Below are 25,907 nucleotides of genomic sequence, written 5' to 3' on the forward strand. Positions count from 1 at the left end.
GAGAGGGAATGATGGAGAGAGAGAAAGAAGGAATGATAGAGAGAGAGAGGGAATGATAGATAGAGAGAGAGGGGGGGAATAATAGAGGGAGGGGGAATGATAGAGAGAGAGAGAGGGAATGTTAGAGAGAGAGAGAGGGAGGGAATGTTAGAGAGAGAGAGAGGGGGGGAATGATAGAGAGAGTGGGGGAATGACAGAGACAGAGACATGGGAAATGATAGAGAGGGGGAATGATGGAGAGAAAGGGAATGAAAGAGAGAGAGGGAATGACAGATAGATAGAGAGAGGGAATGATAGAGAGAGAGAGAGGGAATGATAGAGAGACAGTGAGAGGGAATGATAGAGAGAGAGAGAGGGAATGATCGAGATAGAGAGAGGGAATGATAGAGATAGAGAGAGAATGATCGAGAGAGAGAGAGAGAGAATGATAGAGAGAGAGAGAGGGAATGATAGAGAGAGAGAGAGGGAATGAACGATAGAGAGAGAGAGAGGGAATGATAGAGAGAGAGGGAATGATAGAGAGAGAGAGGGAATGATAGAGAGAGAGAGGGAATGATAGAGAGAGAGAGGGAATGATAGAGAGAGAGGGAATGATAGAGAGAGAGGGAATGACAGAGAGAGAGGGAATGATAGAGAGAGAGAGGGAATGATAGAGAGAGAGATAGGGAATGATAGATCGAGAGAGAGGGAATGAACGAGAGAGAGAGAGGGAATGATAGAGAGAGAGGGAATGATAGAGAGAGAGGGAATGATAGAGAGAGAGAGAGAGAGGGAATGATAGAGAGAGAGAGGGAATGATAGAGAGAGAGAGAGAGGGAATGATAGAGAGAGAGAGGGAATGATAGAGAGAGAGAGGGAATGAGAGAGAGAGAGGGAATGAGAGAGAGAGAGAGAGAGGGAATGATAGAGAGAGGGAATGATAGAGAGAGGGAATGAAAGAGAGAGAGGGAATGATGGAGAGAGAGAGAGGGAATAATAGAGAGAGAGAGAGGGAATGAAAGAGAGAGAGAGAGGGAACGATGGAGAGAGAGAGAGAGAGAGAGAGAGGGAATGATGGAGAGAGAGAGAGAGAGGGAATAATAGAGAGAGAGAGAGGGAACGATGGAGAGAGAGAGAGAGAGAGGGAATAATAGAGAGAGAGAGAGGGAATAATAGAGAGAGAGAGGGAATGATGGAGAGAGAGAGAGAGAGGGAATAATAGAGAGAGAGAGAGGGAACGATGGAGAGAGAGAGAGAGAGAGAGGGAATAATAGAGAGAGAGAGAGGGAATGATGGAGAGAGAGAGAGAGAGAGAGGGAATGATGGAGAGAGAGAGAGAGAGGGAATGATGGAGAGAGAGAGAGAGAGAGGGAATAATAGAGAGAGAGAGAGGGAACGATGGAGAGAGAGAGAGAGAGAGAGAGAGGGAATAATAGAGAGAGAGAGAGGGAACGATGGAGAGAGAGAGAGAGAGGGAATAATAGAGAGAGAGAGAGGGAATGATGGAGAGAGAGAGGGAATGATGGAGAGAGAGAGAGAGAGAGGGAATAATAGAGAGAGAGAGAGGGAATGATGGAGAGAGAGAGAGAGAGGGAATAATAGAGAGAGAGAGAGGGAATGATGGAGAGAGAGAGAGAGAGGGAATGATGGAGAGAGAGAGAGAGAGAGGGAATAATAGAGAGAGAGAGAGGGAATGATGGAGAGAGAGAGAGAGAGGGAATAATAGAGAGAGAGAGAGGGAATGATGGAGGGAATCCCGGGTCTGGGACAGTCTGACTGACTCAGGGAGGATTCACCGCGGAGGCGCGGCCCTGCTGCCGGGTACGCGCAGGCTCGGGGAGGAGGCGCGTCCCCGCGGGAAGATGGCGGTGAGGGCCCGGGCTCGGAAGCTGACGCGGAGATACCGGGCAGCGGCGGCTGTTGCTGTGGCCATCCTGATCGTGCAGGCCCTGGCGGTGTGGAGCTTCAGCGGCTTGGAGGCTGAGGAGGCGGTAAGGCCCTGGACAGAGGGACATGGGCAGCGGGGAGAGAGGTGGAGGGAATGGGGGAGAGAGGTGGAGGGAATGGGGGAGAGAGGTGGAGGGAATGGGGGAGACAGGTGGAGGGAATGGGGGGAGAGATGGGGGGAGAGGTGGAGGGAATGGGGGGAGAGGTGGAGGGAATGGGGGGAGAGGTGGAGGGAATGGGGGGAGAGGTGGAGGGAATGGGGGGAGAGGTGGAGGGAATGGGGGGAGAGGTGGAGGGAATGGGGGTGAGGTGGAGGGAATGGGGGAGAGGTGGAGGGAATGGGGGTGAGGTGGAGGGAATGGGGGTGAGGTGGAGGGAATGGGGGTGAGGTGGAGGGAATGGGGGAGAGGTGGAGGGAATGGGGGAGAGGTGGAGGGAATGGGGGAGAGAGGTGGAGGGAATGGGGGAGAGAGGTGGAGGGAATGGGGGAGAGAGGTGGAGGGAATGGGGGAGAGAGGTGGAGGGAATGGGGGAGACAGGTGGAGGGAATGGGGTGAGAGATGGGGGGAGAGGTGGAGGGAATGGGGGGAGAGGTGGAGGGAATGGGGGGAGAGGTGGAGGGAATGGGGGGAGAGGTGGAGGGAATGGGGGTGAGGTGGAGGGAATGGGGGAGAGGTGGAGGGAATGGGGGTGAGGTGGAGGGAATGGGGGTGAGGTGGAGGGAATGGGGGTGAGGTGGAGGGAATGGGGGAGAGGTGGAGGGAATGGGGGAGAGGTGGAGGGAATGGGGGAGAGGTGGAGGGAATGGGGGAAAGAAGGAGGGAATGGGGGTGAGGTGGAGGGAATGGGGGTGAGGTGGAGGGAATGGGGGTGAGGTGGAGGGAATGGGGGTGAGGTGGAGGGAATGGGGGAGAGGTGGAGGGAATGGGGGAGAGGTGGAGGGAATGGGGGAGAGGTGGAGGGAATGGGGGAGAGGTGGAGGGAATGGGGGAGAGGTGGAGGGAATGGGGGAGAGGTGGAGGGAATGGGGGAGAGGTGGAGGGAATGGGGGAGAGGTGGAGGGAATGGGGGAAGAGGTGGAGGGAATGGGGGGAGAGGTGGAGGGAATGGGGGTAGAGGTGGAGGGAATGGGGGTGAGGTGGAGGGAATGGGGGAGAGGTGGAGGGAATGGGGGAGAGGTGGAGGGAATGGGGGAGAGGTGGAGGGAATGGGGGAGAGGTGGAGGGAATGGGAGAGAGGTGGAGGGAATGGGAGAGAGGTGGAGGGAATGGGAGAGAGGTGGAGGGAATGGGAGAGAGGTGGAGGGAATGGGAGAGAGGTGGAGGGAATGGGAGAGAGGTGGAGGGAATGGGGGGAGAGGTGGAGGGAATGGGGGGAGAGGTGGAGGGAATGGGGGGAGAGGTGGAGGGAATGGGGGGAGAGGTGGAGGGAATGGGGGGAGAGGTGGAGGGAATGGGGGGAGAGGTGGAGGGAATGGGGGGAGAGGTGGAGGGAATGGGGGGAGAGGTGGAGGGAATGGGGGGAGAGGTGGAGGGAATGGGGGGAGAGGTGGAGGGAATGGGGGGAGAGGTGGAGGGAATGGGGGGAGAGGTGGAGGGAATGGGGGGAGAGGTGGAGGGAATGGGGGGAGAGGTGGAGGGAATGGGGGGAGAGGTGGAGGGAATGGGGGGAGAGGTGGAGGGAATGGGGGGAGAGGTGGAGGGAATGGGGGGAGAGGTGGAGGGAATGGGGGGAGAGGTGGAGGGAATGGGGGGAGAGGTGGAGGGAATGGGGGGAGAGGTGGAGGGAATGGGGGGAGAGGTGGAGGGAATGGGGGGAGAGGTGGAGGGAATGGGGGGAGAGGTGGAGGGAATGGGGGGAGAGGTGGAGGGAATGGGGGGAGAGGTGGAGGGAATGGGGGGAGAGGTGGAGGGAATGGGGGGAGAGGTGGAGGGAATGGGGGGAGAGGTGGAGGGAATGGGGGGAGAGGTGGAGGGAATGGGGGGAGAGGTGGAGGGAATGGGGGGAGAGGTGGAGGGAATGGGGGGAGAGGTGGAGGGAATGGGGGGAGAGGTGGAGGGAATGGGGGGAGAGGTGGAGGGAATGGGGGGAGAGGTGGAGGGAATGGGGGGAGAGGTGGAGGGAATGGGGGGAGAGGTGGAGGGAATGGGGGGAGAGGTGGAGGGAATGGGGGGAGAGGTGGAGGGAATGGGGGGAAAGAACGAGGGAATGGGGGAGAGGTGGAGGGAATGGGGGAGAGGTGGAGGGAATGCTGGAAAGAAAGACGGAATATGAGAGAGGTGGAGGGAATGGGAGAGAGGTGGAGGGAATGCTGGAAAGAAAGACGGAATATGAGAGAGGTGGAGGGAATGCGGGAAAGAAAGAAGGAATATGAGAGAGGTGGAGGGAATGCGGGAAAGAAAGAAGGAATGGGAGAGAGGTGGAGGGAATGGGGGAGATAGAAGGAATGGGAAAGGGAGAGATATAGGGAATATGGGAGTGAGCTAGAGGGGATGGGGGAGATGGAGGGAATGAGGTACAGAGTGGGAAATGGAGGAAAAGGTGGGGGGAGAGAGATCTGGGGAATGGAGAGAGAGGGAGATTTAGAGGTAAGGGGGAGAGAGGAAGAGATGAAGGAATGGGAGAGATAGAGAGAATGGGGGGCAAGGGGATGGAGCGAGGGAAGGAGAAGGGGAGAGAGGAGTTTTGGGGGACGGGGAAGAAAGATAGGAGAGAGTTACAGGAGGGAGGGGGAGAAAGATAGAGAGTTACGGGGGAGGGTGGGGAGAAAGATAAAGGGGGAGGGACATGGACGGGGAGAGATGGAGAGAGAGACATAGCAGGTAGAGAGGGAGAAGATGAGAGGAGAAGCGAGAGGGATAAAGGGACAGGGAAAATGGGAGGGGAGAGGGTTCGAGGGACAGGGAAAATGGGAGGGGAGAGTATGAGGGAGGGATGGGGGAGAGAAGGATGAGCAAAGGGTGAGGGAGTGAGGGGGGAAATGCGGAGGGAGCGAGAGACATGGCGAAGGAGGGAGCGTGTGAGGGAAAGATGGAGGGAGAGACCAGGAGAGAGAGAGAGGAAGAAAAATGGAGGGGGCAGGAGAGGGGAGAGAGAGAGTGTGGGATGGAGCGGCGAGAAATGGAGTGAAAGAGAGCGATGGCAAAGGAAAGACGGAGAGAAATGGATAGAGAGGGAAGGCAAGGGAGGGGGGCGGCGAGAGAGTAACGAAGACAATGAGGGAGTGGGAGACGGGGAGAGGAGCTTGTGAGATATGGTCAGAGAAATGGAGGAGCGGGAAAGACAGATGGAGAGACAGTGTGCGAAAGAGAGAAAGAAAAAGAGGTTAGTATGAGCCTGGGTGAGGGAAGGAGGGAGAGAAATAGAGACAAGGATGATGGGAACGAGGGGTTGAGCGAGGGTAAATGATGGTGAGAGAGTTAGAGACTCGGGGCAGTGAGTTGGGGAGAGGCAAAGTTAGAGGGAGGGAGAGAGAGTGGGAAGATTGGAGAAAGAGGTTTGAGACCTTGATCGGGAAAGAGATGGAGAGCAGTATCATAGGAAGATCGGATCGTTACAGCACAGAAGGAGGCCATTCGGCCCATCATGTCTATGCTGGCAATCTGAAAAAGCAACTCACCTCGTCCCACTCCCTGCCATTTCCTTGTCGCCCTGCAAATTCTTTCTCTTCATATAATTGTCTAATTCCCTTTTGAAAGCCATCACACTCTCAGGCAGTGCATTCCAGATCCTGACCACTCGTTGCATAAAATGGTTTTTCCTCATGTCGCTGTTGCTTCTTTTGCCAATCACCTTAAATCGATGTCCTCTGGTTCTGGATCCTTACGCCATTGGGAACAGTTTCTCCCTGTCTACTCTGTTCAGACCCCTCATGATTTTGAACGTCTCTATTGAATCTCCTCTGAATCTTCTCCAAGGAGAACAGCCCCAGCTTCTCCAGCCTATCCACGTAACTGAAGTTCCTCATCCCTGGAACCATTTTCGTGAATTTTCTTTTGCACCCTCTTTAATGCCTTAACATCCTTCCTAAAGAGTAATACCCAGAACGGGGCACAATACTCCATTTGGGGCCGAACCAGTGTTTTATACATATTTATCATTTCCTTGTTCTTGTACTCGATGCCCCTATTTATAAAGCCCAGGATCCCATTTGCTTTATCAACCACTTTCTCAACCTGCCCTGTAACCTTCAATGATTTATGCACATAATACCCCCAGGTCCCTCAGCTCTTGCACCCACTTTAGAATTGTACCCTTTATTTTGGATTGCCTCTCCTTATTCTTCCTACCAAAACGAATCACTTCAGACTTCTGTGCCTTAAATTTCATCTGCCACTTGTCCACTCCAGGCGCTGCTTCACAAACCACTGACCACCTCCAGGCGCTTACCCATTGTCTCTCGAGACAAGGAGGCCAAAGAAGAAGAAGACTTGTCCACCTATTCCACCACCCTGTCTACGTCCTCTTGAAGTTTATCACTATCCTCCTCACAACTCACAATACTTCCAAATTTTGTGTCATCTGTAAATTTTGAAATTATACCCTGTACAACCAAGTCTAGGTCATTAATATATATCAATTAAAGCAGGGGTCTTAACACTGACTCCTGTGGAACCCCCACTGTATAAAGAACAGTACAGCACAGGAACAGGCCATTCGGCCCTCCAAGCCTGCGCCGATCTTGATGCCTGCCTAAACTAACACCTTCTGCACTTCCGGGGCCCATATCCCTCTATTCCCTTCCTATTCATGTATTTGTCAAGATGTCTCTTAAACATCGCTATACTTTCCTCCAATCCAAAAAAAAGCCTTTCACCACTACTCTGTTTCCTGTCATTTATCCAATTTTGTATCCATGCGACTACTGTCACTTTTATTTCATGAGCTCTAACTTTGCAGCCAAGCCTGTTATTTCGCACTTGATCAAATGCCTTTCGGCAGTCTATGCACACATCAACCACATTACCCTAAACCACCCTCTCAGTTCTGATGAAAGATCCCAGGCTGAAGTGTTAACTCTGCTTCTCGCTCCACAGATGCTGCCAGACCTGCTCAGTATTTCTAGCACTTTCTGTTTTTATTTCAGATTTCTAGCTTCTGCAGTATTTTGCATTAATTAAACATGATATTCCCTTAACAAATCTCTGCTGGCTTTCCTTAACTAATCCACTTTTATCCAAGAGACTGTTAATTTTGTCCCGAGTTATCATTTCTAAAAGCTTTCCCACCACCATGTTTAAACTGACTGACCTATAGTTGTTGGACTTGTCCTTACACCCTTTTTTGAACAAGGGTGTAACATTTGCAATGTTCTGGCACCATGCTTGTATCTAAGGAGAATTGGAAGATTATGGCCAAGGCCTTCACAATTTCCACCATTACTTCACTCAGTATCCTTGGATGCATCTCATCTGGTCCTGGTGACTTCTAAACTTTAGTACAACCAATCTATCTAATATCTCCTCTTTATCAATTTTTATCCCATCTAGTGTCTCAATTACCTCCTTTTTCACCATGACTTCAGCAGCATCATCTTCTTTGGTAAAGACTTTGAAGTTGCCACCCCCCTGCCCAGCCCAGCCCAGCCCGTTAACTATTTTCACTCTGGATTGCTTTGTGTCCTTTTCCATGGCGAACCTAATCCTTATGATGCTATGGTCACTGTCCCCTAAATGTACCCCTACTGACACTTTTTTCACTTGGCCCACCTCATTCCCCAGAAACATCCAGCAATGCCTCATTCCTCATTGGAGTGGAATCGTACTGATGTAGAAAATTCTGCTGAGCTCATGCTAGAAACTCTGCCCTTTACACTATTACTATCCCAGTCTATATTAGGATAATTAAAGTCCCAACAAACAAATTTCTCTGCAGCACCTGTGGAAGAGCCTGTCACTCCAGAATTGGCCTTTATAGCCACTCCAGGCGCTGCTTCACAAGCCACTGACCCTCTCGAGATAAGGAGGCCCAAAAGAAAGAAGAAGAAGAAAGAAAGTTCCTCATTATAATTACTCTATAATTCTTCCACCTCTCTGTAATTTCCTTGCAGATTTGTTCCTCTGTATCTTTCCCACTAGTTGGGTGGCCTATAGAATACACCCAGCAATGTACTGGTTCCTCTATTGATTTTCAACACTAACCAAATAGATTTTGTCCTTGACCTCTTGAAGACATCCTCTCTCCCTAGCACTGTAATGTTCTGCTTAATCAATACAGCCTGCTTTCTTACCATCCCTATCTTTCCTGAGCACCCTGAATCCAGGAATATTTAGTATCCAGTCCTGCCCTTTTTTGAGCCAGGTCTCCATTATCGCCACATCATATTTCCACATGGCTATCTGTGCTTATTTACCACACTTTGCGCATTCACATACATGCACAGTAAACCTAATTTAGACCTTATATTCCCTCTTACTCCGGCCCACCTAATGCCTTCCTTTTTCCCACTGTAATACTATCTGATTCTCTCAATTCTCTGTGTACATTGTTTTTCCTCTCTAATATTTTTGGGTTCCCACACTCCTGGCAAGTTAGTTTAAACACTCCCTACTGGGACTAGCAAATTGTCGCGTAAGGAGATTGGTCCTAGCTCTATTCAGGTGCAGCACTTCCGGCCTTTTTGGGTCCCATCTCCCCCAGAACCAATCCCAATGTCCAGGAATCTAAAGCCCTGCCTCCTGCACCATCTCTCCAGCCATGCATTCATCTTCTCGATCCTCCTATTTCTATACACACTCTTGCTTGATACCGGGAGTAATCCTGAGATTACTACCTTTGAGGTCCTGCTTGCTGGTTTCTTTCCTAGCTCCCTAAACTCTGCTTGCAGCACCTCAACCCTCTTTCTAGTATGTCATTTATACCCAATATGGACCACGACAGCTGGCTGTTCAGCCTTCCTCCTCAGAGTGCTCTGCGCCATTCAGTGACGACCTTGACCCTTTCACCAGGTAGGCAACATACCATCCTGCATTCCCTGCAGAAATGCCAGCCTTTTCCTCTAACTATTGAATCGCCTATCAGTATTGCTTTTCCAGCTTTCCACCACCCCCCCCACCCCCCCACGTGTACAGCTGAATCAGCCATGGTGCTGTCGTCTAGACTCTGGATGCACACCCCAAAGGAACCATCACTCTCACCAGTATTCGGAAGGGAATAATAGTTGGAGAGTGAGATGTACTCAGGTGATTCCCGCACTACTTACCAGGTCTCCCTTGACTGTCTGGCGGCCACACTGTCTGCCTGCACACCCTTAAGCTGCAGGGTGACCACATCTAAAAACATGGTATCCACGAAACTCTCAACCTCGCGGATGTGCTGCAGTGACTGCAGTTGATGCTCAAGCTCCCAAAACCTAGAGCTCAAGCTGCTACAGCTGACGACATTCCCTGCACATGAAAGGAGTCCTGGAGTTTCCACATGGAACAGGATTCTGCACTCCATAGGTCTGAGCTGCCTTGCCATACCTCTGTTTATTAGACTATTAAACTTATTACTTAAATAAAAAAATGGTCACTAGCTACTCATACTTCAGCTGCTTCTCCTGTGCTGATGGCACTTTATTTTATAGAGAGGTTAACATAAATGTTCTTACTTAACTCTCTACCTACAAACCTTAGATTTTAATTTATTGAAAAATTCGGACTTCTTTAGTATTCCTATCCCAATTTAATTTAAATTTTATCCCCGAGATCTGATTGATTAATTGAGCGCTGATGTTAATTATATGATAAATTACAAAATCGGCTTTAATTTTAAGTTTTTATAGCAATGAATCGATCAAGTCTTATTTTATAGTTGATCAATTCAGATTCGGCCTGATCTCTGTTGATTGTGATGTCACTTTGACTTCACCTTTTAGGTTCTCGAGTGCTTAGTTTGGTTCCAATTCCCGCTCTGTTCCCGCTCCTTTATATCCGGTTTCCGATTCCCGCTCTGCTCCCACTCTTTTATCTTCGGTTTCCGAAACCTTGTTCTTCCGTTCCTTTTATCTGATTTCCAAATCCCCGCTCTGCTCCCGCTCCTTTATATCTGGTTTCCGATTCCCGCATTGCCCCGCTCCTTTCTAGTCAGCCTTCAATTCCCACTCTGTTCCCGCGCCTTTCTAGTTGGCCTCCAATTCCCGCTCTCTTGCTGCTCCTTTATATCTGGTTTCCGATTCCCGCTCTGTTCCCGCTCCTTTATATCCAGTTTCCGATTCCCGCTCTCTTCCTGCTCCTTTATATCCGGCTTCCGATTTCCCCTCTGCTCCCACTCTTTTATATCCGGTTTCTGATTCTTGCTCTGCTCCCGCCCCTTTATATCTGTTTTCCGAATCCCAGCTCCTCTCCGTTTCCTTTATATCCGGTTTCTTAACCTCTGCACTGCTCCCTCTCCTTTATAACTGGTTTCCGATTCCTGCTGTACTCCCGCTCCTTTATCTCCGATTTCTGAATCCTTGCTCTGCTCCCACTGCTTTTATGTGGCCTCCAATTCCCGCTCTGCTGCTGCTCCTTTATATCCAGTTTCCAAATCCCTGCTCTGCTCCCACATCATTTGTATCTTGATTCAGAATCTCCACTGCTCTTCCCCTCCTGTATATTCGGTTTCCGATTCCCGCTCTGCTCCTGCTCCTTTATATCTGGTCTTCGATTCCCGCTCCTTTATATCCAGCCTCTGAATCCCTGCTCTCTTTCCGCTCCTTTATATCCGGCCTCCCATCTCTTGGCCACTTTTTGGGTAGGGGGAGAGAGAGATGGGGACAGAGACATGTGTTTGCTGGGCACAAGAGAGAGAACAATAGATGAGACAAGGAGACACTGACACTGGGGTGAGCGGGGAAAGTGAGACTGATACCTGAGAGGAGAGAGAAGGGGGAAGAAAAAGATCAGGTTGGGGAGGCCGACTGTGAGTGGCACACATTGTAAGGAGGATATGGAAAAAGACAGAGGGGAAAATGGACATCAGGGAGGGGAGGGGCGAGAGAGACTAGGGTTGGATAGTGCAGTGGGGTAGGGAGAGTGAGAGAACAAAGGGGTGTGGGGAGAGCTGTGTGTGAGGAGGACTGGGGTGGAAATGGTGAAGCACAATGGACTGGAGTGAAAGGACAGAGAGATGAGGAGTGGGGCAGAGGGGTTTGAGTGAATGGGGTTTTGAGAGAGAGTGTGTCTTTGTGTTCAGGAGAAGGAACATTGGTTGGGGGATGGATGGAAATGGGAGATGGAGAAACAGAAAAAACACTGAGGTTTCCACTTAATAAAGTGTCCGTAAAGGATATAGAGAGCAGGAAGTGGGAGAGAAGTTTGCATAGGCATGGTCAATGAATTCAGTCTTGCTTTTGAAGATGGTCATGGTCATGGGCAGTCAGCTGGGGTAACTCTAATATGGTAAATGAAGGCTTTGCTCACAGAGGGTGGGAATGGCTGAGTCAGTGAGTAGAAAGTGTGAGCTGGGACCGGGCACACAGCTATAAAAGTAAGATGGAGTGTGATCAGGCAAAGGATTTTCAAGTGATTTTTATGTTGGTGTGTTGAGAGAGGGGCAAAAGTAGATGAGAGCCAGTAGAAGGCTGGTGAGGGCAAGAGTGGTAGTTGTATGGAAGTTATTGCACCCAGTTCTGGGTGAATAGCAGTTTGTGTAAAGTGGAGTTTACGATTTTGAGAAAAGTGTTTTTCTTGGCGTTTTGTTGCATTGGGAGTGAGGTCAGTTTTTCGGAGATAAAGGTTACGGAAATGGAAGTAGGTAGGTTTGCTGATGGACCAGGTGTGAAGTTTGAACCTGAGCTTGGGCGTCTGGCATTGCGCACCCACAGGTTCAACCCGAGTGAGCAGCTGGGAAGGGGAATGGCATCAGAGGCTCAAGATGTAAAGTTCTATTAGATGATGAACTGAATGCCCTCATTCTTAGGAATGTTGAGCTGAAGAAAGTCTGGGTCCGTTCCGAACATATAGTTGGACAGTTGGTGTTTGGCGTGGAATTGGGGTACACAAGCTAAACTTGGATGTCAGTTGTCTACTTATAGTAGCTGACCTGGTAATACAGGGAATGGGAGGGGACCAAGGGTTGTACCTTGGCACTGTGGCAGAGATAACTGACAGAGTGGATGAGAGGGATGGATAGAGAATGAGGTGGAGGTTGGGGAATAGGTGTCAGAGAGCTGTCCTGCATGGGAGGTTTATAATCACAAGTGGTGGATGCCAAACTTATCAATCACATGGAGGAACTGTGATTATTTTTAAGAGTGAGATTCATCTAACAGGTGACATGTTTAAAATCAATTTTCAAGTAGGAGATTGACAGATCTGGAGTTTGTCAGACTCGGGTACAGCCATCACTCTTAAGTGAGCTTTATCAGGAAGGTCTCTTACAGAGGATCTGTTATAGTGGGGGAAAAAAACAACACATGTAGCACCTGCTGTGACAGTGCATGGATTGCACTGGATGTCTGTGTTGTGTTAAGCACCTTTTTGGATTTTAAATGAATGTTGTGTGTTTTTAAATTGAGTTCCTATGTTGGCTGATGTTGGTGTGCTGTCAAGAGAACTGATGTTATGTACTGTGTTAGAGTTTTTATATTGCACATCTTTAAAAATAAATCGATTAGCCATTTCTGCTGTGGTGCTGCTTGAGGTCAATTGGATGACAGGAGAGTTAGAAGACCATCAGTGATGAATTATTCTGCTGCTAAGCTGGAGCTCTGTTTAAAGTGACCTCTCCTAAAGCTGCAAAAACCTGAGGGCACTTAGAGGATAATTGTTGTAGCTGAGACTTTGTAAATTTCTTGCTGTAGGCCAGAAGAAGCCAATATAAAATACTGACCTTTTTATACTTTCTGTGCTATAAAGTCTGGTGGGCTGGAAATTTTTTATGTACAAAATTGGTTTATGTGTAAGCTTTAGCAAGTGCTGTTAGAGGATGTGGATTCAAGCTCCAAAGATTTGAGTATGTCATCTAGATTGGCACTTTAGAGGGGGTGCTGCCTTGCATTTAAAGAAAAAAGAGAAAGACTTTCACAACATCAGCATATCCTAAAACACTTTACAGTCAGTGCTGTATTTTTTGAAGTGTAGTCACTGTTGTAATGTAGGAAATGCGGCAGCCAATTTGTGCACAGCAAGCTCCCACAAACAGCAATGTGATAATGACCAGATCGTTTCTTTGAGATGATATGTTAAGCCCTCCCGGGTGGATGTAAAAGATCCCACTGCACTATTCAAAGATGATCAGGGGAGTTGTCCCCAGTGTCCTGGGCCAGAAGGCATGAAAAATCACATTAAACTCATCCTTCATATTTGCTGTTTGTGGGAGATTTTGTCTGTTACTATTGCCTATGAAACAATATTGATTGCAATTTGAGAGTAATTCATTGACTGGGAGGTGCTTTGGGATGTCCTGAGGATGTGACAAGTGTTGTAGAAATACCAATCTCGTCTTCAGAGAGCTCTGTAGATAGAACTGAACAATTCTGTTTGGAAGAAATGTAAATTGAGAGTGTCCTGTTACTTCTCATTTCTCCCTGATATCCTAGAATCTGACACCACAGAAGGCAGTCATTTGCCCATCACGCTGGTGCTATCCATTTAGTCCCATACCTCTGCTCCTTCCCCATAACCCTGCATATTTTTCATTTTCAAGTACTTATCAATTCCCTTTTGAAAGTTACTATTGAATCTGCTTCCACTGCGCTTTCAGGCAGCGCATTCCAGATCACAACAGTTCACTGTGGAAATTTCTCCTCATCCCTCTCCGTGCTCCCCAGTTCTTCTGCCAGTTATCATAAGTCTGTACCTCTGGTTACTGCCCCTCCCGACAGTTTTTTCCTATTGAAACCCTTGGTTTATCAAGATCTCTGGGGGTTTCTCTGAAGGTCATGAAAGCAGCTTCTCATCATGAAAGCAGCACTTGAGGCGAGTCCTGAGTTAACAAGTCATATGAAAACATTACATGCTGGATCTAGAATGACTACAACAAGAAAATTACAAATTCTACAGCTCATTAACCTCATCACTGCCCCTTTATAAGTGAAAATGGCTAAGTCTAAAGAATTTGGCTTGTTGAAATGGCTTTGCTAAATCAGCAACGCTGAGCTGGCGATGAGAGGTTACTGAGTGTGAGGGAAGCTGGATTAACATCAGTAGAGATACAGTCAGTAACACAGGACACTGGAGGGAGAGTCGTTACTGAGTGACACTGAGGGAGCTGGATTAACATCAGTAGAGATACAGTCAGTAACACAGGACACTGGAGGGAGAGTCGTTACTGAGTGACACTGAGGGAGCTGGATTAACATCAGTAGAGATACAGTCAGTAACACAGGACACTGGAGGGAGAGTCGTTACTGAGTGACACTGAGGGAGCTGGATTAACATCAGTAGAGGTACAGTCAGTAACACAGGACACTGGAGGGAGAGTCGTTACTGAGTGACACTGAGGGAGCTGGATTAACATCAGTAGAGGTATAGTCAGTAACACAGGACACTGGAGGGAGAGTCGTTACTGAGTGACACTGAGGGAGCTGGATTAACATCAGTAGAGGTACAGTCAGTAATGCAGACACTGGGGAAGAGGGGTTGCTGGGTTACAGAACATAGAACAGTACAGCACAGTACAGGCCCTTCGACCCACGATGTTGTGCCGAACATTTAACCTACTCTAAGATCAAACTAACTACCTACCCTTCATTCTACTATCATCCATGTACCTATCCAAGAGTCGCTTAAATGCCCCCAATGTATCTGCTTCTACCACCGCTGGCAGCGCATTCCACGCACCCACCACTCTCTGTGTAAAGAACCGACCTCTGACATCTCCCCGAAACCTTCCTCCAATCACCTTAAAATTATGCCCCCTTGTGATAGCCCTTTCCACCCTGGGAAAAAGTCTCTGACTATCCACTCTATCTATGCCTTTCATCATCTTGTACCCCTCTATCAAGTCACCTCTCATCCTTCTTCGCTCCAATGAGAAAAGCCCGAGTTCCCACAATCTTTCTTCGTAGGACATGCCCTCCAGTCCAGGCAGCATCCTGGTAAATCTCCTCTGCACCCTCTCTAAAGCTTCCACATCCTTCCTATAATGAGGCGACCAGAACTGAACACAATATTCCAAGTGTGGTCGAACCATGGCCTTATAGAGCTGCAGCATAACCTCGCGGCTCTTAAACTCAATCCCCCTGTCAATGAAAGCCAACACACCATACGCCTTCTTAACAACCCTATCAACTTGGGTGGCAACTTTGAGCGATCTATGGACATGGACCCCAAGATCCCTCTGTTCCTCCACACTACCAAGAATCCTGTCTTTAAGCCTGTATTCCGCATTCAAATTCGACCTTCCAAAATGAATCACTTCACACTTTTCCAGGTTGAACTTCATCTGCCACTTCTCAGCCCAGCTCTGCATCCTGTCAATGTCCCGTTGCAACCTACAACAGCCTTCCACACTATCCACAACTCCAGCAACCTTCGTGTCATCGGCAAACTTGTTAACCCAGCCTTCCACTTCCTCATCCAAGTCGTTTATAAATATCACAAAGAGCAGAGGTCCCAGAACAGATCCTTGTGGAACACCACTGGTCACCGAGCTCCATGCTGAATACCTTCCATCTACTACCACCCTCTGACTTCTATGGGCCAGCCAATTTTGTATCCAGACAGCCAGCTTTCCCTGAATCCCATGCCTCCTTACTTTCTGAATGAGCCTACCATGGGGAACCTTATCAAACGCCTTGCTAAAATCCATGTACACCACATCCACTGCTCTTCCTTCATCAATGTGTTTTGTCACATCTTCAAAGAATTCAATAAGGCTTGTGAGGCATGACCTGCCCCTCACAAAGCCATGCTGACTGTCTCTAATCAAACCGTACTTTTCCAAATAATCATAAATGCTGTCTCTCAGAATCCTCTCCAATAATTTGCCCACCACTGACGTAAGACTGACTGATCTATAATTCCCAGGGTTATCCCTATTCCCTTTCTTGAACAAGGGAACAACATTTGCCACCCTCCAATCATCCGGTACTACTCCAGTGGACAGTGAGGACGCAAAGATCATCGCCAAAGGCGCAGCAATCTCTTCCCTCGCTTCCCGTAATATCCTTGGGTATATCCTGTCTGGCCCCGGGGACTTATCTGTCCTCATATCATTCAAAATTTCCAGCACATCCTCCCTCTTAACCTCAACCTGTTCGAGCATATCAGCCTGTTCCATGCTGTCCTCACAAACGACCAGGTCCCTCTCACTAGTGAATACTGAAGCAAAGTATTCATTTAGGACCTCCCCTACCTCCTCTGACTCCAGGCACAAGTTCCCTCCATTATCCCTGATCGGCCCTACCCTCACTCTGGCCATCCTCTTGTTCCTCACATAAGTGTAGAACGCCTTGGGATTTTCCTTAATCCTACCCGCCAAGACTTTTTCATGTCCCCTTCTAGCTCTCCTAAGTCCATTCTTCACTTCCTTCCTGGCTACCTTGTAACCCTCTGGAGCCCTGTCTGATCCTTGCTTCCTCAACCTTAAGTAAGCTTCCTTCTTCCTCTTGACTAGCTGTTCCACATCTCTTGTCATCCAAGGTTCCTTCACCCTACCATCCCTTCCCTGCCTCATCGGGACAAACTGATCCAGCAGTCGCAGCAAGTGCTCCCTAAACAACCTCCACATTTCTGTCGTGCATTTCCCTGAGAACATCTGTTCCCAATTTATGCTCCCCAGTTCCTGCCTAATAGCATTGTAATTCCCCCTCCCCCAATTAAATATTTTCCCATCCCGTCTGCTCTTGTCCCTCTCCATGACTATAGTGAAGGTCAGGGAGTTGTGATCACTATCACCGAAATGCTCTCCCACCGAGAGATCTGCCACCTGGCCTGGTTCGTTGCCAAGCACCAAGTCCAACATAGTCTCCCCTCTAGTCGGCCTATCTACATATTGAGTCAGGAAACCTTCCTGGACACACCTAACAAAAACTGCTCCATCCAAACTATTTGCACTAAGGGATTAACATCAGGAGAGATACAGTCAGTAACACAAGGTGCTGAGGGGAGAGGGGTTACTAAGTGACCGTGTGAGGGAGCTGGATTAACATTAGTAGAGATAGTCAGTCACACAGCATGCTGGGGGGAGAGGGGTTACTGAGTGACAGTGTGAGGGAGCTGGATTAATGCAGTACTCACAATCGTTTTCAGACTGTTGCTTCAGTGATTGTAATATAAACCATGTGTTTAGTGTTCACTCGTCCCGTTACTGGCTCTCTGATTCACTCAAGCCATCTCCATTGAGGATTTTGTCATCAGCAGTTGTTTTGAAAAAAAATCCTTGAAAAAGTTAGAAACAATGCACCTTGTCACAATGTTTAGGTTTTTACGCTGGATTATTTCCTGAGATTCAGTTGGTCAATCCTGTCAGCAGAACTCATTCCCCCATAATCAGGAGTTCACCCTTTATTGCCCAGTATCCATGTCATCTTTACTACCACACTTGACTCTTCCACTGCTCTTCTGACCAGCTTCCGATCCCCCACCCTGCATAAACTTAATGCTGCTTAAACTCTGAGACTCATATTCTAACTTGCACCAAGTCTCGTTCACCTATCACCTCTGTGCTCATTGACCTACGTTGGCTCCCGGTCCGGCAACATCTCTCTTTTAAAATTCTCATTGTTATGTTCAATTCCCGCCAGTTCCACAGACTCTGTTGACGCCTGTGTCAACAGTTTGAATCACTGCACCATTAGTTGTCATATTTTCACTCTGTGTGCTTTCCTTAAACCCATCTCCCTCTCCACCCTTCATCTTTAAGAAACTCCTCAAAACCCATCTCTTTAAGCAAGCTTTAAGTTGCCAATCTGAATGTATCCTTTGGCTCAACTTTTTCTCTGCTTATGCCCTTGTGAAGTGCCTTGAGACATTTTTTAAATGTACTCTCCAGTACTGTACCCCAGTGTTATACAGTGACAGACCTGTCCCCACCAGTATTATACCCCAGTGTTATACAGTGACAGACCTGTCCACACTAGTACTGTACCCCAGTGTTATACAGTTACAGACCTGCATCCACCAGTACTGTACCCCAGTGTTATTAAGGGACAGACCAGTACCCACCAGTACTGTACCCCAATGTGATATAGTGACAGATCTGTACCCACCAGTACTGTACCCCAGTGTTATATAGTGACAGACCTGTACCCACCAGTACTGCACCCCAATGTTATATCGTGACAGACCAGTACCCACCAGTTCTGTACCCCAGTCTTATATAGTGACACACCAGTCCTCACCAGTATGTACCCCAGTGTTAGACAGTGACAGACCTGTATCCACCAGTACTGTACCCCAGTGTTATTAAGGGACGGACCTGTGCCCACGAGTGCTGTACACCAGTGTTATACAGTGACAGACCTGTACCCATCAGTACTGTACCCCAGTGTTATAGAGTGACAGACCTGCACTCACCTGCGCTGTAGCCCAGTGTTATACAGTGACAGACCAGTACCCACCAGTTCTGTACCCCAGTATTATATAGTGACAGACCAGTACCCACCAGTTCTGTACCCCACTGTTATATAGTGACACACCAGTCCTCACCAGTACTGTAACCCAGTGTTATACAGTGACAGACCTGTATCCACCAGTACTGTACCCCAGTGTTATTAAGGGACAGACCTGCACCCACCAGTACTGTACGCAGTGTTATATAGGGTCAGACCTGTACCCATCGGTACTAGAGTCGTACAGCATAGAAACAGGCTCTTCGGCCCACCGCGTCCATACAGACCATAATGCCTCTCTATACTAATCCCACCTGCCTGCATTAATTCCATATCCCTCTATGCCTTGCTCATTCAAGTACCTGTCCAGATGCCTCTTAAATGTCGCTACTGTTCCTGCCTCCACCACCACCTCAAGCAGCTCATTCCAGATACCCACTATTCTTTGTGTGAAAAATTTACCCCTTTGATCCCCTTCAAACCTCCTCCCTCTCACCTTAAATCTATGCCCTCTAGTTTTAGTCACCCCTACCATGGGAAACAGACTCTGGCTATCTACCCTATCTATGCCTCTCATAATTTTATATACCTCTATCGTGTCCCCTCTCAGCCTCCTTCGCTACAGGGAAAACAGACCCAGCTTATCCAATCTCTCTTTATAACTCAAGCCCTCCAAACCAGGCAACATCCTTGTGAATCTTTTCGACACCCTCTCTAGCTTCTTTCCTGTAGTGCGGCGACCAGAACTGCACACAGTACTCCAAATGCGGCCTAACCAATGTTATGTACAACTGTAACATGACATCCCGACTCTTATACTCACTGCCTCAGCCGATGAAGGCAAGCATGCCATACGCCTTCTTCACCACCCTGTCTACCTGTTGCCACTTTCAGGAAACTATGTACTTGCACCCCAAGGTCTCTCTGCACAAGAACACTCCCCAGGGCCCTGCCATTTACTGTATATGTCCTGCCCTGGTTTAACTTCCCAAAATGCATCACTTCACACTTGTCTGCGTTAAATTCCATTTGCCACTCCCTTGCCCACTTTCCCAGTTGATCTATATCCTGTTGTCACCTTAGACAACCTTCTTCACTGTCCACTATACCACCAATTTTGGTGTCATCTGCAAACTTACTAATCATGCACCCTACATTCACATCCAAGTCATTAATATATATGACAAACAACAGAGGGCCCAGCACTGATCCCTGCTGCACACCACTGGTCACCGGCCTCCAATCTGAAAAACAACCTTCCACTACCACCCTCTTCCTCCTATCACCAAGCCAATTTTGTATCCAATTTGCTAGCTCACCCTGAATTCCATGTGTTCGCACCTTCTGGACCAGCCTACCATGCGGGACCTTGTCAAAGGCCTTGCTAAAGTCCATGTAGACAACGTCCATCGCCCTGCCCTCGTCAATCCTCTTGGTCAACTCCTCGAAAAACTCAATCAAATTCGTGAGACATGATTTCCCACGCACAAAGCCATGCTGAATATCCCTAATCAGACCATGCCTTTCCAGATGCATATAAATCCAGTCTCTCAGAATCCGTTCCAATAACTTTCCCACCACTGATGTAGGCTCACCGGCCTGTAGTTCCCTGGCTTTTCCCTGCTGCCCTTCTTAAATAAAGGCACAACATTAGCTATCCTCCAGTCTTCTGGTACCTCACCCGTGGCTAACGATGATACAAAAATCTCTGCCAGGGCCCCAGCAATCTCCTCCCTTGCTTCCCATAGCATCCTTGGATACAGCTGGTCAGGCCCTGGGGATTTATCCACCTTAATTCTCTTCAAAACCTCCAACACCTCCTCCTTTGTAATGTTGATATGCTCCAGGATATCGCTGTTCCCTCCCTTGAACTCACTAGCTTCCAGGACCTTCTCCACGGTAAATACGGACGAGAAATATTCATTTAAGACCTCGCCCATTTCCTCTGGCTCCACACATAGATTGCCACACTGATCCTTAAGGGGACCTACTCTCTCCTTAGCTACCCTTTTACTCTTAATATACTTATAGAATCTTTTAGGATTTTCCTTTATCTTATCTGCTGGAGAAATCTCATTGCCCCTTTTCGCCCTCCTAATTTCCTTCTTAAGTGTAGTCCTGCATCCCCTATACTCCTCGAGGGACTCGCTCGATCCCAGCTGCCTATACCTGACATATGCCTCCTTCTTTGTTCTGACCAGACCCTCAATATCCCTCGTCAACCAAGGTTCCCTAAACTTGCCAGCCTTGCCCTTCCACCTAACAGGAACATGCCGGCCCTGAACTCTTCCTCTCTCACTTTTAAAAGCCTCCCACTTGCCAGACATCCTTTTACCTGTAAACAGCCTCTCCCATTCAACTTTTGAGAGTTCCTGTCTGATGCCATCGAAATTAGCCTTCCCCCAATTTAGGACTTCAACCTGAGGACCAGTCCTATCCTTTTCCATAACTATCTTGAAGTTAATAGTGTTATGGTCACTGGTCCCAAAGTGCTCCCCCACTGACTGATCAACCATCAGCCCATCTTCATTTCCTAAGAGGAGGTCGAGTGTAGCCCCTTCTCTAGTAGGGCCATCCACCAGTACTGTACCCCAATGTTATACAGTGACAGATTTGTATCAACCAGTACTGTACCTCAGTGTTATCCAAGGACAGACCTGCATCCACCAGCACTGTACTCCACTGTTGTACAGTGACAGACCTTTACCAACCAGGTTATACAGGGACAGACCTGTATCCGCAAGTTCTGAACCCCAGTGTTATACAGTGACAGACCTGCACCCACCATTACTGTACCCCAGTGTTATATCGTGACAGATCTGTACCCACCAGTACTGTACCCCAATGTTATACAGTGACTGACCTGTACCCACCATTACTGTACCCCAGGGTTATATAGTGACAGATCTGTACCCACCAGTACTGTACCTCAGTGTTATACAGTGACAGACCTGTACCCACCATTACTGTACCCAGTGTTATACCGGGACAGACCTGTACCCACCAGTACTGTACCCCAATGTTATACAGTGACAGATCTGTACCCACCAGTACTGTAACCCCAGTGTTGTACATTGACTGACCTGTACCCACCATTACTGTACCCCAGCGTTATATAGTGACAGATCTGTACTCACCAGTACTATACCCCATTGTTATACAGTGAAGGACCAGTATTCTTCAGTACCGTACCCCAATGTTATGCAGTGACAGATCTGTACCCACCAGCACTGTACCTCCGTATTATACGGTGGCAGACCTGTACCCACCAGTCTTACACCCCAGTGTTTTCCAGGGGCAGACCTGTACCCAGGAGTATTGTACCCCAGTGTTATCCAGGGACAGACCTGTATCCACCTGTACTGTACCTCAGTGTTACACAGGGATAGATCTGTACCCCCCAGTACTGTACCCCAGTGTTATCCAGGGACTGAGCTGTACCCACGAGCATTGTACCCCAGTGTTATCTGGGGACAGAACTGTATCCACCAGTAATGTACCTCAGTGTAATACAGGGAATGACCTGTACCCACCAGCACTGTACCTCAGTGTTATATAGTGATAGACCTGTACCCACCAGTACTGTACCTCAGTGTTATATAGTGACAGACCTGTACCCACCAGTACTGTACCTCAGTGTTATATAGTGATAGACCTGTACCCACCAGTACTGTACCTCAGTGTTATATAGTGATAGACCTGTACCCACCAGTACTGTACCTCAGTGTTATATAGTGACAGACCTGTACCCACCAGTACTGTACCTCAGTGTTATATAGTGATAGACCTGTACCCACCAGTACTGTACCTCAGTGTTATATAGTGACAGACCTGTACCCACCAGCACTGTACCTCAGTGTTATATAGTGACAGACCTGCACCCACCAGCACTGTACCTCAGTGTTATATAGTGACAGACCTGTACCCACCAGCACTGTACCTCAGTGTTATATAGTGACAGACCTGTACCCACCAGCACTGTACCTCAGTGTTATATAGTGACAGACCTGTACCCACCAGCACTGTACCTCAGTGTTATATAGTGATAGACCTGTACCCACCAGTACTGTACCTCAGTGTTATATAGTGACAGACCTGTACCCACCAGTACTGTACCTCAGTGTTATATAGTGATAGACCTGTACCCACCAGTACTGTACCTCAGTGTTATATAGTGACAGACCTGTACCCACCAGCACTGTACCTCAGTGTTATATAGTGACAGACCTGTACCCACCAGTACTGTACCTCAGTGTTATATAGTGATAGACCTGTACCCACCAGTACTGTACCTCAGTGTTATATAGTGACAGACCTGTACCCACCAGCACTGTACCTCAGTGTTATATAGTGACAGACCTGCACCCACCAGTACTGTACCCCAATGTTATATAGTGACAGACCTGCACCCACCAGTACTGTACCCCAATGTTATACAGTGACAGACCAGTACTCACCAGTACTGTACCCCAGTGTTATACAGTGACAGATCTGTACCCACCAGCACTGTACCTCAGTATTATACGGTGGCAGACCTGTACCAATCAGTCTTTCACCCCAGCGTTTTCTAGGGACAGACCTGCACCCACCAGTACTGTATCCCAATGTTATACAGTGACAGACCAGTACTCACCAGTGCTGTACCCCAGTGTTAAACAGTGACAGATTTCTACCCATGTGTATTGTACCCCAGTGTTATCCTGGGACAGACCTCTATCCATCAGTACTGTACCCCAGTGTTATACAGTGACAGACTGTACCCTTCAGTACTGTACCCCAGTGTTATTCCAGGACAGACCGCTATCCATCAGTGCTGTACCCCAGTGTTATACTGGGACAGACCTGTACCCACCAGTTCTGTACCCTAATGTTATACAGTGACTGATCTGTACCCACCAGTACTGTACCCAATGTTAGACTGACAGACCAGTACTGTACCCCAGTGTTATGCAGTGAAAGACCAGTACTGTACCCCAGTGTTATACAGTGACAGACCTGTACCCAATGTTAGAGTGACAGACTAGGACTGTACCCCAGTGTTATACAGGGTTAGACCTGTCCCCACTAGTACTGTACCCCAGTGTTCGGCAGGGGCATACCTGTACCCACCAGTACTGTTCCCATCTTTTGTTTGTACAGAGTCTCCTGGCACAGTCCAGGTTTTGGCAGGCATAATTTGTGTGTTTATCGTAGTTTAAGCGGACAGAATATGAAAATATGCGGCGCTTGCTTCATCTTTTGTAATTCTACATGATTACAACATCCACTGTGCATTTCATCTGAATAACCCTACCTAATTCTTGCAATTAATTCATACAAAGTCACGAGTACCTTTGGGCCATCATTCTGCATTAATTTTCACAGTCCGGTGTGGACTGGTGCCAGGAATTCTCTCCGTTTGGCTGGTTTTATGTTTTCGATGAGTAGTATACCTTTCCTTGTGAGTACAAAGCAAGTAATAATTTACGCTAATCTTTTCTGATCACAACATCAGCTTGAACTATTCCTGGCTAATTCCCAAAGGGTGTGAAGTGCCCCTTAGTTATTTGACATTGTGTTTCAAGGAAAGACTGTGGACTTTGCCTTTATTCAGCTCAGCACCTCTGGTATGCAAAGGGTGTGAGTAATAAAATGTGATGACCTGTTTAGCCCTGCATTGCCTGCTCCTTTCTCTGTCCCTGTGAATTTGGGATAAATGGATGGTTTTTTCTATGAAATAAACCTATGAATTTTGGAAACATTTGTTATTGTGTGGCATTTATTGAACATAAAATTACAACTGCACTATGCTGGTGTTTCTGCTCCACACAAACCTCCTCCCACCCCTGTTCCACTCACCCTATCAGCATATCCCTCTATTCCTTTCTCCCTCGTGTTTATCTAGCTTCCTTTTAAATGCATCTCTGCTGTTCATCTCAGCTATTCCCTGTGGTAGTAAGTTCCACATTCTGATCACTCTTGAGTAAGGAGGTTTCTCCTGAATTCCCTACTGGATTTATAATGGCTATCTTATTTTATGACAACTAGTCTTCCCACAACAACGACTACTGATAATATTTCTACAAGTGAAAACATCTTCTGTACTTTTCCTCGATCAAATCCTTGCATTGTTTTAAAGAGCTCTATCAGATCACCCTTAGGTTTTTTTCTAAAGTAAAGAGTCCTAGCCTGTTCAAACTTTCCTTCGGCAAAACCTCTCATTTCTGGTATCACCTGTGTAAAATGTTTTGCACCTTCAGTGTCTCTATATCCTTTTGTAATATGGAAACCAGAGCTATTCACAGTACTCCAAGTGTGGTCGAATCAAGCTTCTATCATGGTTTAACTTCTACAAAAGCAAACTACTGCGGATGCTGGAAATCTGAAACACAAACAGGAACACAAACCCTAAAATAAAAGCAAAATACTGCGGATGCTGGAAATCTGAAACAAAAATCCAGCATTTCTTGTTTTTGTTTCAGGAACACAAACCCGTTCTGCTGAAAGGTCATCCAGCACTTTCTGTTTGTGTTTAACATAACTTCACGGCTTTTCAATTTTAGAAATGAACCCCAGTACTTTGTTTGCACTTTTTATAGACTTGTTAACCTGTGTCGCAATTTTTAGTGATTTGTGTAGCTGTCCCCCAAGATTCCTCTCCTCTGCCCATCTAAACTCTTATTTTCCAGGAATCTGTAGCCTCCTTATTCTTACCAAAATGTACCACCTCACACTTAACCTATATTACAATTCATTTTCTAATTCCCCTTCTGCAAGTTTATTAATGTTGTCTTGTATTTTGTTGTGGTCCACCCCTGTGTTAACTGCATCCACCAATTGGGTGTCATCTGCAGATTTTGAAATTGTACCTCTCATTCCTGCATTCAAATTGTTTATGTAACAAGTGACATTAATGGTCCCAGCATTGATCTCTGTGGAACTCACTTCACACCTTTTGCCAATCTGAGTAACAACCCTTAACCTCTACGCTCTCTTTTCTGTCTTGTAGCCAGCCTGCTCTCCACTCAGCTACTTACTCCCTGACTCCACATGTTCTGATCTTAGTCATGAATCTACTTTGTTCCTTAACAACTATCATGAAAAAATAAAAGAACTTTATTTGGCACCATTCATGACTTCAGGACATCCTAAAGCGCTTTACAACCAAGGAAGTACTTTTTAAGTGTAGTCTCTGTGTACTTTGGAAATGCAGCAGCCAAATTGCACACAGCCAAGGCACAAGGGAGAATCCCCTACTCTTCTTTGAGTTGTGCACTGGGATCTTTTATGTTCATCAGAGGGCAGACTTAGGTTTGCATGTTGGACAGTACAGAAATCCTTGTACTGAATGTCTGCTAGGTTATGTACAGAATCCCTGGAGAGAGATTCAAACCTAAAACCTCTTGACTGAGAAACCTGAGTGTTACCAACTGAGCCAAGCTGACGCATGAGATGGCTTCCTAGTGCCTAGTGAATGTAGCCAGTGAGTAACTCAGCCATACAGTTCCATTCCTGATCTCTGCTGAGTTAACAACTTTCATCC

At 47.6% G+C, this 25,907-nt stretch overlaps 1 protein-coding gene across 1 annotated transcript in view; it reads left to right on the plus strand.

Moving 5' to 3' along the window:
* Positions 1-1,797: 1,797 nt before the first annotated feature.
* xylt2 (xylosyltransferase II) overlaps positions 1,798-25,907 on the plus strand; it is a 338,683-nt gene continuing 314,573 nt past the window's right edge. The window contains exon 1 of the mRNA XM_068057773.1: positions 1,798-1,970. Within this exon, the coding sequence (XP_067913874.1) occupies positions 1,842-1,970 (129 nt within the window). The 5' untranslated portion in view covers positions 1,798-1,841. The remainder of the gene's footprint in view (positions 1,971-25,907) is intronic.

The sequence above is a fragment of the Heterodontus francisci genome, chromosome 26 (genome assembly GCF_036365525.1).
Source record: "Heterodontus francisci isolate sHetFra1 chromosome 26, sHetFra1.hap1, whole genome shotgun sequence".
In the NCBI taxonomy this organism is placed as follows: Eukaryota; Metazoa; Chordata; class Chondrichthyes; order Heterodontiformes; family Heterodontidae; genus Heterodontus; species Heterodontus francisci.